This window comes from Mixophyes fleayi, chromosome 6 (genome assembly GCF_038048845.1).
Source record: "Mixophyes fleayi isolate aMixFle1 chromosome 6, aMixFle1.hap1, whole genome shotgun sequence".
Lineage (NCBI taxonomy): Eukaryota > Metazoa > Chordata > Amphibia > Anura > Limnodynastidae > Mixophyes > Mixophyes fleayi.
The window spans coordinates 60,124,216-60,140,140 of NC_134407.1; the positions used below are offsets into that span (position 1 = coordinate 60,124,216).

At 40.3% G+C, this 15,925-nt stretch overlaps 1 protein-coding gene across 3 annotated transcripts in view; it reads right to left on the bottom strand.

Moving 5' to 3' along the window:
* The window catches only part of ZSWIM8 (zinc finger SWIM-type containing 8), a 61,868-nt gene that overhangs the window by 25,171 nt on the left and 20,772 nt on the right, over positions 1-15,925 (bottom strand). For all 3 annotated transcript variants that reach the window (XM_075216684.1, XM_075216683.1, XM_075216682.1), the window contains exons 4-10: positions 11,256-11,428; positions 9,854-9,961; positions 9,582-9,663; positions 7,705-7,825; positions 7,285-7,486; positions 6,218-6,393; positions 3,105-4,143 (exon numbers count right to left, since the gene is read on the bottom strand). In XM_075216684.1, coding sequence (XP_075072785.1) covers positions 3,105-4,143; positions 6,218-6,393; positions 7,285-7,486; positions 7,705-7,825; positions 9,582-9,663; positions 9,854-9,961; positions 11,256-11,428 — 1,901 coding nt within the window. The remainder of the gene's footprint in view (positions 1-3,104; positions 4,144-6,217; positions 6,394-7,284; positions 7,487-7,704; positions 7,826-9,581; positions 9,664-9,853; positions 9,962-11,255; positions 11,429-15,925) is intronic.

Genomic DNA, 15,925 nt, shown 5'->3' on the forward strand with positions numbered 1-15,925 from the left:
CACACACACACACACACATTCTCTCCACCTTCTGGTCCCAATTAGTGGAAAACTCCACCATTGTTTCGTTATGTGAGAGGATTGTGTAACAAAAATGCATAAGAAGCAGTAGTAGGGTATACTGCAAACAATGTACTATACTAAAACTCCCTCACTTCTTGCATCTGCAATGATATGATTTCAGTGTACCAATATGCAGTGTTACAATGTAGTGCAATAGTTATAGCTTATATTACAGACCTATGGACACTATTTAAAGTACTCACACTGAAGTATGAGCATAAAGTACACCATAAAGAAGTTTTCATTGTATATTCCTTAAATTATTGTTCTTAGTTTAAACATATAGATTGATTGCTGCTGTAGTCATTTCTTTAAACAGTTAGATCCAAGGACAATTTACTCTGAACACCATCTTTACAATTACCAAGAGTCCAATCACTCCAGTTTGATCTGGCACTTTTTGTTTGGAGTTTGGTTGTATCTTGCTCAGATCAGTCATGCCTAAGCAGGTCTTACAATGATCAGTCCTACCACTCAGTCTGAGCACAAAAAAACAAGATCAGTGTCTAGTTTAGTCACACTCCATTTGGCCCCTCACTTCAGGCATCATTGCTGCCTGTTAATGCAATCACAAAACACACAAGTCAATAGTGGCTATCTTCCAGCCACATATACCAATATGCCCCATGAATAATCTAATTACTGATCTGATTATTACAGAGCGCCATGCCAGTTTTTAGGTCGTGCACGCTGTAATATCAGGCCCGATAATGGCTGTGACCGTGTAGAATGACTTTGTGGAAATAAACATTAACAATGAAAATTACTATATTAAATAAAAATAATCAAAGAATATTCAAGTTTTTAAGTTATAGTTAATATTTATACAAAATTATTACTTTGACAATCTTGACCAAGTTTCCAGCATGATCACTTTGAAATTGAACAGTAGTGTGAAAGAGCAAACTAATTATTTTATAGTGGCATGGGGGCAGCAGTTAGCTCTGAGTTACCTTCTACATAATTTTATTCTCACCAAAACAAAGTTATTTTGAGCTCCTTCAGATTCTGGACCCACCGAGCTCCCCTGCACTCAATGCCACATACACCTATGGACAATAAAATGCTCTCAACCTGATCCACCTATCGTTTTCTATAAAACTAAACCTCTCTCCTATAGCTACACTGATCTGCTACCTCCAGAGTTGTGTCCTGAAACATCCAACTAATTTCTCTGCCCAGAACAACCTTGACTTTGCCTCCTACTTCAAAATTTACACCATTTGACAGAATATCTGCTCAAGACAGACCCTGCTTACCCCTCACCTTTCCACAATCCACTCACATATCATTATCCCCCATACCAAGGACAAAGTCTTTGGCACTTATCTCCCCTACTACATGAGTGGCATGTGTACAGCTGACTATCTCTCTATTCACTCCCTTATTGACTCTCTGCAGACGCCCTGTATGGGTCATTTCTCTATGCTCATTACGCTGGATCTCTCTGCTGCTTTCAAAGCTGTTCTTTGTTACATGACATAGTTCTTTCTCTTTCCACTGTCTACCTATACAACTGCTCGATCAGTGTCTCTACTGTTGTCAGATTCTCCCCTCTACTTCTGCTATCTGTCCAAGTAAAACAATTTGCTCTTCTATTTTTGAACCAATTTGGCCTTCCGTACCTCCTCTACACTGACCACACATATTCCTCTCCTCTGCTTTTCTCTACTATCTTGTTTGATCAACTGTGCCTCTGCTATTTCTACACAAGTGTTCCAACGCTACCTAAAGCTCAACATGTCCAAAATAGAGCTTCTCATTTTCCATCCTCCCATAATTTCCACCTCCCATCAAATCTTTCTACCAACACCACCACAATTTCCTCAGTCTCTAAAGCTCATTATCTTAGTGTCAACCTTCACTCCACCTTCTGCTTTACTCTTCACATCTAGTCTCTCTTCCAGTCCGGTTGTTTCCATCTTCGAACATTTCTAGAATACACCCAAGATGCAACCAAAACTCATATATTCTCTCACCACAACTTCTGCAACCTCCTTCTATCAGACATTGCGCAAAATGTCGTTTCAAGCCTTATCTTCCCCTCCAGCTGCACCATTTTGTAAATGCATGCACGGGCTCTCCATACCTTCCAGAAACATATCCAAATTACTCATCCTCACCAAATCCACTGCTTCATATATCTTACATCTCATCTCCAAATACATTACCTCACGCACTCTTCGTTCTGCCTCTCCTTCTCTATGATAATCGCCTCGCCCTCCTGCCTACAAGACTTTTCCTGTGCCACTACACACTTCTGGAAATCCTACCATGCCATATTAGATTTTCTTCAGCCCTTCAAATCTTAAAAACTCTTTCTGAAAACCCACATGTTTATTAGACCCTATCCTCCACACACTGGTACACCCTCTGGTTATGTCTCAGATCTGCCCTCTTCTAACAAGTTTATAAAATCTCTCGTGAACAGGGCCCTCCCTTATCGCATGTTTTCATGTCTGCATCTAAGTGCCAACCTTTTATGTCCCTGTTTTATGTATGCTCTGTTTTCTCCACCATCCAATGCTGCAGAGAACAGCAGTGCTTTACAAATCAGCGACAATAAGCAACAGGACAAAAATCTAACCTCTAAATCGGTGTGATCCATCTCTTGGAAGAATTGTACACTTTTATGTAGTGTATGTATGTATATATATATATATATATATATATATATATATATATATATATATATATATATATATATATATATATACACACACATACACACATATATGTATGTAATATCTTTTGTCTGCCTCACATTTTCTTCTGTTGACAATAAGAAAGATTTCCACATTAAAAAAAAAAAAAGAGGTAGAGGTAGCAAAACTGTTAGTTCTTCAAGTGATTTCTGGTCCATGAGTCAAAAGATTGTGTTCTGTCCAAAACACTACATGGGAGTAAATGTTTAATATTTTTTTCATCAATACTTTTATGTCCCTAAACAGTTTCTGTTATTTTCCCAAGCAGATTAACAAACTGTAAAATAGATTGTGAGAATATCCTCTACAAAAACAAAACACACATCAATGTATTACCTCCATCCTGTTCTCCTGGTCCAGAGGTTTTATTCCAGCAAATATATCCTGCTCTTCCTCTGCTTTCTCATCTTCATTCTTAGTTGTCTCTTGTGGGTTTACGTAGTATGCCTGATAGTCATCTTCCTCCTCACCCTTTTCACGGCTCTCACCATCCTCTGCTCCTTTGCTTTCCCCTTTACCCCCACCCACTGCTCCATTCTCCGCCACCTCTTCTGGCTTGAGACTTTTCCCCCCCTCATCATCTGCAACAACCGGATCCTCTTCTCCACTGCCAGGAGCAGCAACAGCTTCCACAGTTGCATCAGCATCAGGCTTAGGCACTGCTGAACTGACAATGCCTGACGGTTCCAGTCCCTCTGCGTAATAAACACCTCCTTCATCCTCAAAGTTGTCCCTAAATCTTCTGCTTAGAGGAGATTCAGTGAAGCTGAAGGTGTTACTGGCTTCAGCTCCAAGTGCCAAGCTACTGTCATCAAGGCTCATTTCAGCCATGTCTGGTTCTAGCGAACTGTCTTCACTGCTCATACGTCGCTTGCCACTGTGCTTGTTGGCCAGACATTTACTTGCCGGTATCTTTGCTTTGTTTACAGTTGATTTATACATGGCCTTCTCTCCCCCTTCTGTAGAAAGCCGCCTCAGTACTCTTTGAGGAACTTCAGATGCCACCTTCCGTTTACCAACAAGCTCTTTAGGGCGCACTGACATTTCCTGCAAAGAAGAGCGCGATCTGTCTCCAAAAACCAGGCAGCTCTCATGGCCTTGTGCATGTCCACCTTCACATACAGCCTCAGTGCACTGCAGCCTGCAGCTTCTCTGCTGAAAGGCTTTCACCCAGCAGAAAGAGTTCTTCTTGTCAGTGCTGCAGTAAGTGATTCCAGAAATGGGGTATGCCTCCTCCCAATTGAAGTAGCATGCCTCAACGGCTGGTTTAAAGCCCTGGAATAACTTATCTAGAGACTTTTTGTGCTGGCCCCTCTTGACATTCTCAATTACTTTTAGCTGCCACTGCCGTAACTGGGCACAGAGATCCCGTCGCCTGTTATGCAGGAAATAAAAATTGAAAAAGTGTGAAAAAAAACGTGATAATGCAAATTAAAACAGTCAGTATCACACATGGAAATAAACAAGCAGAAATTAAAGAAAGTAAATAGTGGTATTTAATATAAAATCTATATCATGAACTCGGGCATACACACATCTGTATTCAACTAGGAGTGAATGTAAAGATACGTCTGTTGATGAATATGCATCTAGGTACACTCTGCTCTAACAGACCATACATTTCTGAATACTCCCAATATATATGTGGAATGCAAAGTCCCAAATGAATGCAAAGAAAAAAATAAAAATAAAGAATATTAACGTCACCAGTTAATAATCACCATTAATGATAAATATATATATATTTATCTTTCCAAAAATATATTAGGATATTATTAATGGCTACTTTACATGAAATGCATGTACAGGTTCTAGCATGCATATGTGACAGTCATCACCGACCTGTAGCTGGTGCAAGTGATAGCACAGAAAAGCACGTACCTTAGAGATGCCCAAAGCTTGAATCGGACGCTATTGTGCGCTAAAGCTTGGCACACCCTTACTGTACATTGACTATGTGCACAGGCCCGTTCCCCTCCTCGTCCCCTCCCTGTTCCTCCCCTGAAATTGTAGACTGTAGCAAGGGTTTTTTTGCGCACAAATATTAATTGTATTCACTTGCATTCTCTGAGGAATAAAATGAAAAATACTGCACATATAGGCATTTGTGGGCCTTAATGAATCAGGCCCATAATGTGCAGTTCTACTATTCTCACATTAGTGTATTACAGTTACATATAGTTATATAACAGGAACTCCCTGCAATATGTTTTCCACCTTTTTTTAGTCTCCTCCCATCAACAACTAGAAGTAGAGAACTGCCAAGAACCGAGAGATAATCAATCCCCGCTGCTGGCACTGAAGCTCAGCCAATCAGCTGGACAACCTTGCACATTTCTATATAAATGCCAATGGTAAGCAAATCCCACACTGGACTCCCTAGCAAGGGACCTACCCAAGTCTATTACCACATCATACTTCTTGATTTTATTTTTAGAGTTTTCATAGTTGTGTAATTCATCTAAGAGACCAACTTTCAACAGAAATAAAGCAAATCCAAAAGAAAGTACTCTTCCGGCATTCTAAAAATGGGGGCTTGGGTTTTCCTACTTTACTCAAGCTGTACTGGCACATGCCAACCCCTACACTAAGTGGAAGTGGATTATTACGCATGTCTCCCCCCTACACCCTTTACTGACTAGATACCAAACATCTTCCCCCAACAGTCAATTTTCCTTTTACTGTCTGGAAGTATTGTGTCCACGCTTTTGAACTAATAGATATCCAAAAAAAGTATGATCTGTGGCTTAACCCATCTTTCCCACCTGGCCTTAACCCTAAGGCTTTCTCAGACTGGACAAAACACAATTTTTAATTTCTGCTGAATTTAGTCCCAACAAGCTTCTTTCACAAGTTTACTGAGCTCCGTGAACACAGAATACCCTGTGTCACAATTGCACCTGCCTTAAAATGGAGCCCTTTTGGAGGGAAGTGCCTCTCAGCACTGCGGTCATGAGTTCAATTCTTGACCATGGCCTTATCTGCATAGAGTTTATATGTTCTCCCCATGTTTGCGTGGGCTTCCTCCGGGTGCTCCGGTTTCCTCCCCCACCCTAAAAACATACCGATAGGTTAATTGGCTACTAACAACTTGACCCCAGTCTGTGTGAGTGTTCGGAAATTTAGACTGTAAGCTCCCATGGGACAGGGACTGATGTGAATGAGTTCTCTGTACAGCGCTGCGGAATTAATGGCGCTATATATATATATATATATATATATATATATATATATATATATATATATATATATATATATATATATATGTGTGTGATGATACCACACTTATAATACAATTTCTACCCAATCGGTAAATGAAATGTACAGGTCAGTAAGCAGTTTGATTTTGTAAATACCTATGAAATCTTGCTATAGAACTATACACACTAGCTGGTATACAACCAAAATTTCAAGAGATGCGTGCACATATCATAATGAATACCATTCACCTTTGAGGACTGATGGTAGGATCTAAAACTGCCAACCTCCAGAGGACGACCATCTCATCGCACATACTGGCACAAGCATGAGCAGCAACTTCCGACTGCCCGTTACTGCGACCGGTATGCCCACTGGCACTGCTGTGAGATGCTGAGGTGCGCACATTGTACCACCACCCTGTTATCTGCAGGCACAAATAAGAGTCATGTAAGAGAGAGCATCTGAATTTTAAAACAAAACGCATCTATTTCTATCCAGTCTGCTATTGATTCACAACAGTGAACAAATATGATACACTTAAGTATGTACTATGAGGTGCATCATATATTGCTAATAAGGGTCAGTGAACATTGACATGGATAGCAGCTTGCAACCAAATCGTCCAGGGCTACAGGAACTGCTGAATGACTACCATTGATGGTTAAAATGAAATCGCTCAAATAAATATACAAATAAACAAGGGGTCTTCCCTTGTGTGTTACCATTAGCAGTCCCTGATAAACTTATTTGGTGTTAACATAATAAACATAACATATACAGTTTTCATTGGCAGTAAAATGTCACGTTAATATAACTAACCACCATCCAGGCAAAGCCATGCAACTTTCAGTAGGAGAGAACAAAATGCATATTTTACTTCCTGGCCACTTGCTTTCCTCATAGACTGAGATATACATGCACAGAGATCAGGATGCACTACACATTTATATTTTTTATCTGAAAAGTGGTGCCGTACAAATGAATGTGCCCACTTATGACATGTTATGATAGATTTTGCTATAGAGACATACTTGAGAAAGCAATGCCACACAATCTTTATGCTGTATTTTATATCACACAGACTGAGGTGTTCAGGACAATTTATAAAGCAATACACAATTTGTGGCATGCTTGCAATGAAAATCTATTGTTCTCAGTAAGCTAACCAGAGCACTCTTCAATAGAGGTCAGATTTGAAAAGGAGAAACTCCGTTATGGTTCTGCAAAGGAGTTAGCAAATAAAGTCGTAACACTGAGCAGTGCAGTACTATATTATATTATTTTAAAAGGACATGGTTCCCGACTCATAACATACCTGCTCATAAGTGAGACACTGGTCAGTGAGTATTTCTAGTAAAGGGGCAGCATTTGTGTCCCGTCTCTTGAACATCTCCCGAACAATGGACAACAGGTTCCAGATACCTTCAGGCTCCCTTCCTCGTAAGGGGCGCAGGAGACAGGCCCATTCTGCCGCAGCTGGAGGCTCCGTGGATGAGAGGTACATGGAGTTTACATCACTGCATAGATAGACAACAAGAGAAACCATCAGACCTAGGTCATACAATTTTTAAATGAACAGATTACAATAAGGTTCATATAACATGTACCTTTGTTAAGTTAAACAATTAAATGTTCCCATGAATAGGTGTTCCATTTACAACAAATCTAAAAGATTTACTTTTATACACAGTGAAATGTTTCCAATAATTATGGTACAAAGAGCTATAAACAACACCTGAAAACAACAGGAGAAGGACCACAAAACTTATGGAGCGTCTTCTTTATATTATCACTCAAAGTGGATTCATCCAAGTACCACGTGCTCTGGTCAGAGGCCGAAGGTCCTGCTGTGGGATCTGGAACAGAAGCAGTACAATAAGCTTTCAGTGTGGTGGCTTGCATGCTAAATAACGAAAATGCACCCAACATGGAAATAGCATTCTAAATGAGAGTAGGACAGAGCGTTCTCCTACTGTTCAGGAATGACTAAACATATACATATAAGACTGCTCATGTGGTCTTCTCCACCTTTACCATCAACACACATAAACAATTCCTTGCCACACAGGTGTAACATCCATTCTTTAAGCCTGTTGTGTCCCTCGTCTACAGAGTATATACCTCCATTCTGTTTACCTGCCCCTAGTATACAAACATCGTCCCTTCTATAGTGTATAACCTTTTCAGATGATATAGTGTATAACCGTCTATAGTGTATAACCTTTTCAGATGAACTTCCCCTAATCTGTCCAGTTTCAAACGGGCCCTAAAAACCCACCTTTTTCTTAAAGCCTTTCAGTCTCCCACTTAACTTCCTACCTTATCTTTTGCCTCCGTCTGCCTACTCTCCCTCTCCCCTGCGTCTCTCTGTCTGTCCACCCCTCCCCTTAGTTTGTACGCTCCTCTGAGCAGGGCCATCTCTCCTCCTGTTTCCACCACTTCTAACTCTGCTCTCCAGCTACTTAGCCCTCCTCCTCGAGGGTCCTCCACCCCCCGTCCCCTCTCGCTCCCTCCTCCCCCCTCTGGGGGTCTCCGTCTTCCGCGCCCTTCTTCTTGGGCCCCGTCGTTTGTGGATCCTCCCTCCCCCTTTCCCGCCCTCTCTAGCTTTGCATTGAGCTTACTGAGTTTACTGTGCTTACTGTTTACTGTACTGTGCTGTCTCCCATTGTATTGTAATTCGTTTGTCCCTGTACGGCGCTACGGACACCTTGTGGCACCTTATAAATAAAAATTAATAATAATAATATTAATAATAATATAGTTGTGCAGCAGACTTAGTAGTCGACTTAAATTACTAAAAACAGCAGCGAGCAATACATAGAATTACGTCCTCTAAAGTTTTTCTCAACTTAGGGGACAAAGAGCGCTGACAAGAAATGTAAATGGGTAAGAATAACTTATGGTTGAAATGCAAACTGTTCAGCTGCACCTCATTAGGAATTATACAAGATCCCAAACAGCATTGCCAAACCAATGAGGTTAATAGGAAAGATAGACAAAGCACATAGATCAAGTGCATTTTTTTTTTAATTAAGTAAAACAAAGTTGTACTTGCAACTACCTAGGTTCAAACCTACTTTCTACAAAGTGACAGAAAAGGCCATATTGAGCCCTATTAATCACTTGTACCATGCAAATGGAACAAAATTAAACATTAAACCACAGAGTAAATGCTAGTGCACTATTACATCATGCAATGTCCTCCTATCTCCTGTATGACACAGTATTTGTCTGTTTGCAAGAAATAAATAAAAGCACAATGTTCTGATACAACAAACTAGAGTTTACAGCTAATTTTATTACAGTGACAGAAAAGGAAACGGTTAGGAGAAATGTTCTGTACGGTACAGTTTGTACTGCTGGAAAGAAAATATTTCTTCTCCGTTTTACTTATCAAAAACCCTGCTCAAAGTGCTAGCAGTGGAAGCACAGAAGAGAAAGAACTAGTAATGCCCAGGTATCATTGAGGCATGGCAGACATTTCCACTGCAAATGTGAACCTCCTTTCATTTCTAATGATTGTGCACTGCCACATATTGAGCACAAAAAATGTGACATAACAAAAAGACAACCTTTTTAAAACAGAAATGCAAATAAAAGGATCACCGATACCTGGGGCTCCGCACACTGTATTGATTGCAGTTGATTGTGAAGACAGCAGTTCATCCAGAAGACGTTGAGCGGTGGGAAGAATCTGGATCAAGAGTGGTTCACGTTAAAAGCAGTTCATACAAGGGAGGTATCAGGTATTTCAGAGCTGCTAAATAGCTTCCTATAGGTTACATACAGTCTACTACTTTACAGTGAGAAATTACACAAAATAATGTTTTGATAGACTGCATCTACATAAATGCTGAAGCAGATTCCAAGGACAATGCACCCACCTGTTGTGGCAGCTCACTGATGAGATACTGGGCAAATTTTTGCAGCTGATCTCTCTGTAGTCGAGACAAGGATTCTGACACAGGGGCTCGCAAACAGACTGCTGATGCCTATGGAGAACACAACGATTACATGCTGTACAGACTAGATGTGCAGAATTTAGAAGATTTTATATAATTTTAAATACCAATTGAGAAAGAGTGCCATAAAGGAAGGAGGGGCCTATTTTGCCATACTGCAACATATATAATTATGTGGAATTACTGCTTCACTAAACGTAAGTCATATATATTTACATTTCTGCTGTATCCCTGACTCTGCTGTTGACCAGTAAACACATGAAGATGGAGAACATATGTTGAATGGCTGGGCACGGAATGCAAGTTTAGTGACATTGTTTAATCAACCCACACAAGTGGCTTTGGTCTAGTTAATATGTACATAGTGCTCGAGAAGACAGCACAGAACATAACAAGTGTCTCTGAAAGAATACCTACAAACTGTTTCGGCCACAAAATTTGTGAAGACTAAAATACAATACAGTACAAATATATTTATTAAAAGGCGATGGTGATAATTTTCTCCAGCAACACATAGTAACTTTATCATATGGCTTGTCTTATCGAGTGCTTCTTAGTCGCACTTCTACACATACTGCAGTAAACTGAATTTCTTTGGGGATTAATAAAAGAAAATCAGAAAAACGGTAGATACTACATAGACAACTCCCAATGTAATTGGAAGACCTCTGTCTTGCAGACCCTCTGTGTTTATTGACATAAAGATGATTAGGCAACACTTTAACACGTTAACATTGTGTGTTAACATCAAATGAAGAAGAGTTTTAATGCCAAGTACACACTACAAAATTTTCCAACCAATGTGTTATCTACAACAATTTTACTAACGACTGGAAAAAAAAAAAAAAAAAGTCCTGATCAGCATGCAGATCCACGCGTACACACTATACATGTTGTAAAAGATTTACCCTCAGATCTGTGCTCTTCAACTGTCATAACCATTGGCTGTAAAGATCATGACTCTGTAAACTCTATGGAGATCCTGATCGTGAGTGTATACACACTGCAGGATCAGAAGGAGGTTGGAACAATATTTTTAAACTGTACCACCAATCAAATGAAATGACTCTTGCTCATTGTGTAACTATACGCACTAATGTGATATCGGACCGAACGGTCATTTATCGGGTTTTAGGTCTGATCGCTGGCTGAAAAACCTGCAGTGTGTACTCAGCCTAAGTGATGGACAATACAACTAATTTCTCAGATTTTCATCTGGTTGCACTAATAGTAATTTTCGGGGGGTACTAATGTCATATTTAATAGTACTATAGTGGTGGAACAAGAGTAGTCTGGGATCCCCCCCTAATTACAAGTCACTAACATTGTGTATCCTAAAGAGACAAAGGGCCACGACATGAGAGCACCACTTGGCTCCCGCTCCGCAGGTACAGCTGCAGGACGTGATCCGACAACGGTCAAACATCACGGCCACATTGTAGGCACCTTTCGGGGACAGCATTTGCGGAGGTACCACTGTGGCACTCAAGTGGAAACCTAAAAAGAACAAAATACTTAATTTAAGAAACCACATACTATGCAAAAACACTGTTACACCCTAAAACTCCAAAGACCACATTCTATGATAATAGGCATTTTTTATTTTATTTTTTGCTTCTTGTTCTATTTTTACTGTGGAAATGGTGCCGTCATGTGTTTGTTTCACAAGTGTTGTATGATAAATTCCAAACCTAGATTTTGCAGAGAAAACAGTTCATGTCACTCATTAAGAGTTGTTTTCAGCAGCGCATAGTAGTTGGTAATTGTAAATGTTAGAGACAAACATTAAAATAAGAAAGTAGGAACAACAGGGTCTATACTCTGCGGGTCAATTGATGAATAAATCAACCAAGAAACCATTGCGTTATGCCCAAGCTAGTGAAAAATTTCCATTTCTAGGCCCTTGCGGGATGACATTTCTCCAAGCCCAACATTATGTCAAGAGCCTAATTGTTTTTTTCTCAGACATAGATTGGGATAACCCATTAGACAATATACTACTCTCTAAATCCCCCAAACAAAAAGCTATTTCAATTCATTATAGACTCCTGAGAAACCACATAGACTATTCTACCATACGCTCGGGCCTTGCTCAATGGTTATTGACATTCCCGCACTTAACTAATGAAATTTTGCTTAAAAACTTAAACATCTCGATCAGATTACTCCCAGCCTCTACATATGTAGAAATGTTCCTCAACATATTTCACAGGGGATATATATCTCCACATCGCAGATTGGCTATGGGTCTGTCAGATAATGATAGGTGTCCTAAATGTGGGATAGGAGGGGCAGACTTGTTTCATTGTTTCTGGGGATGTCCGGTTATTAGAGGGTTCTGGATACGTGTGTGGAGGTTTGCTACTGCTGATCTTGTAAATTATCTCCCTTTCATACCAGACTGGGCTATATTGGGCATTCTCCCACCAAATGCCCGCACATCCAGAGGTGGCAGACGTCTGCTGCTGATTATTTCGGCAGTGGCAAGAAAATGCATCCTCCACATGTGGATCCAGAGCACATCCCCCACACTGGACCTCTTTAAAGAAAAAATGTTCTTTGCCATGAAAATGGACTGGTTGGAAGCCTCCCTCCAAAAAACAAAATACACAGGGAGATTTTTTGACACTTGGGAGAGCTTTGTTGGCACTTTGTCAGTCCCGCTGAGAGAACAAATACAAAAATGTTTTCAACATACCCTTTGGTATGAAACTAGAATATTCATGCAAGACCCACCTATCTTTCTGGACTAGGAGAGTGCTTGTGTTGCCCCGGTCTCTCCAGGCTTTTGTACCTTATGTGTGATATCATATTTATAGTTCACTTGAGTGACTCACAGATGATGTTTTTCCTCATACTATGTGTCATGGTTCATGATTATTAAGTATAAACATATCTTTGTTCTAATTTATTTACTGATGTGTACATGTTTGACATTCTTCAATAAAGAAATATAAAAAAAAAAAAAAATAAGAAAGTAGCAAGTTCTGATTGATTTCTGTATTATAAGAAAAAACAAGCCATCTGTGTATCTGGCATGGAGGAAGAGGCATTGTGTGACAGTATGCACTACAGCATGTATCAGTGAGGAGGAAATAAGTTGTATTGCCTATGCCAAGATGTTATATAGGTCATAGAGCTCTAACCTCCTGCCATATGGTCATCTTTCAGGCAAATATTACAGTGCTGTAAACTTCCATTTACAATCGCCTACACATTTTTATTCTTTTACACTAAATACATTACAGCACATAAATCATACATTTTCTTAATTTAAATTTATGCCCATATATCACGAAGTAATGATAAACTACAATGTAACTCAACACAATATTAAAATAAATTATTTTCTTTTTCTCAGTTTTAAATCGTTTGCTAAAATTGGTGTACCTCCGATATAGTAAATAAGGGCTTAGTAACCTCACAAACATCCTACAAATAATTGACAATACTGAGAAGGGTGCTCACTCCTGGGTGTAAATGTTTCAAGGTCCGGTTTTTTCATCATTTAAAAATTGCAGCAAATCACGGATGATGACCCCTGATTTTAGTCCCCAAGTCTGCAGATGTATTAAGCTGCGATTTTTACTCTGATCTTCAAAATCGCTGGTCATCTATAGCGATTTGCTGCAATTTCAAACTCTCCCGTGTTTAGCAAACTCTCCCGTGTGTCCTAGCTGTGTGATTAGTAAACACATTACTGTTACACTGTCTGTCTATTGAGCCGGAAGTATGGTGGTTGTCAAAAGTTTAAGAAAAGATAAATCTTGAGCAAAAAAAAAAAAAGAAAAGTGTGGGGTCCCCCCATCCGGCCACTATTAACCCTAGGGCTGCCAGCTTACTGCTGGTTACGTGAAAATCGGGAAACAATTTGTGTGGGGTCCCCGCGATTTTCACATAACAAGCACTAGACAAACCAGCCAGGGTGGTTAGCACTATATAGCAGGGACAGCCCTGCCATAATCCACCCCACACTGCTCAGCTCTGCGCTGGATTCCCTAGGGAGTGGGGCCCGCAAAAAAAAAAAAATGTATGGGCCCCCCTCTAAGAATAACCAGCCCAGTGCTGAAAGCACTAGGGCTCTTCCTACACCCCTGGGTGGTGGGTGTAGGGTAATATTGGCGACTATAATGTAAAAAAAACAAATGGACACCATTTTGTTTTGTGGAACTACAAGTCCCAGCCACACCAGGGTACCATAAACAGTGTGGGCATGCTGATGCTTCTATAACTACAAGCAGCTGCATCCCCATGGCAGCCAGGTCATGCTGGCACTTGGAGAACCACAAGTGCCAACATGGTCTGACACCCATGGCTGGCTGAGACCTGTAGTTCCACAAAACAAAATGTTTAAGAAACCACAACACCCTCATTAAAACCACATAAAAATAATAAAAACCAAAATACTCACCAATCTGAATCCTTCCTCTTTTGTCAGCAGCTTTTAACTCAAAATGTTTTTAAAACCCATGTCCATAAATATTTATAGATCCAGATGTCCATGCTTGTAACCATGTCCATAAATAATTGTACATCCAAATGTCCATGCTTGAAAATGTCCCAAATAATTGTAGATCCAAATGTCCATGCTTGAAAATGTCCCAACTAATTGTAGATCCAAATGTCCATGCTTGAAAATATCTTCTGTTCTTCTGGTCATCAAGACCCCCTAGTTCCTTGCAATCTTTTTATCTTCAGGCAACAAGGGCCCCCCATATTTGTAAATCCAAACATGCTTGAATAAAATAAGAGACCCAATTTACAAACGACGCAACCTCTGCTTGTACGAACCTCGCGGCTGGATTTTATTCATTAGCGTCAGGTCTGCTTGTACACTGTACAAGCAGAGGTTGCGTTGTTTGTAAATTGGGTGTCTTATTTTATTCAAGCATTTCCGGATTTGGATTTACAAATATGGGGGCCCTCGTTGCCTGAAGATAAGACTGCAAGCAACTAAGGGGTCTTAATGACCAGAAGAACAGAAGATATTTTCAAGTATGGACATTTGGATCTACAATTATTTGGGGCATTTTCAAGCATGGACATTTGGATCTGTAAATATTTATGGACATGGGTTTTAAACACATTTGGATTAAAAGCTGCTGACAAAAGAGGAAGAAATCAGATTGGTATTTTGAGTTTTACTATTTTTATGTGGTTTTAATGAGGGTGTTGTGGTTTTTTAAACATTTAGTTTTGTGGACAGGTCTCAGCCAGGGTGTCAGACCATGTTGGCACTTGTGGTTCTCCAAGTGCCAGCATGACCTGGCTGCCATGGGGATGCAGCTGCTTGTAGTTATAGAAGCATCAGCATGTCCACACTGTTTATGGTACCCTGGTGTGGCTGGGACTTGTAGCTCCACAAAACAAAATGGCGTCCATTTGTTTTTTTTACATTATAGTCGCTAATATTACCCTACCCTAGGGGTGGTTATTCTTAGAGCGGTTATTCTTATTATTTTGCGGCCCCCACTCCCTAGGGAACTCAGCCCAGCACTGAACAGCCTGGGGTTGGTATGTCATTATGGCAAGTGTGTCCCCCTGCTATAGCGCCAACCACCTTGGCTGGTTTGTCTAGTTATGTGAAAATTGGGGGGGACCCCACACAAAATTGTTTCCCGATTTTCATGTAACCAGCAGTAGGCTGGCAGCACTAGGGTTAATAGTGGGGGGACTCCTCACTTTTTTTTTTTAACATCATCATCATCATTTATTTATAGAGCACCACTAATTATGCAGCGCTGTACAGAGAACTCATTCACAACAGTCCCTGCCCCATTGGAGCTTACAGTCTAAATTCTCTAATATAGACACATACTCACACACAGACAGACAGGGAGACAGACAAAGAGGGAGAGACAAGGGTTAATTTTGATAGCAGCCAATTAACCTATCAGTATGTTTTTGGAGTGTGGGAGGAAACCGGAGCACCCGGAGGAAACCCACGCAAACACAGGGAGAACATACAAACTCCACACACAGATAAGGCCATGG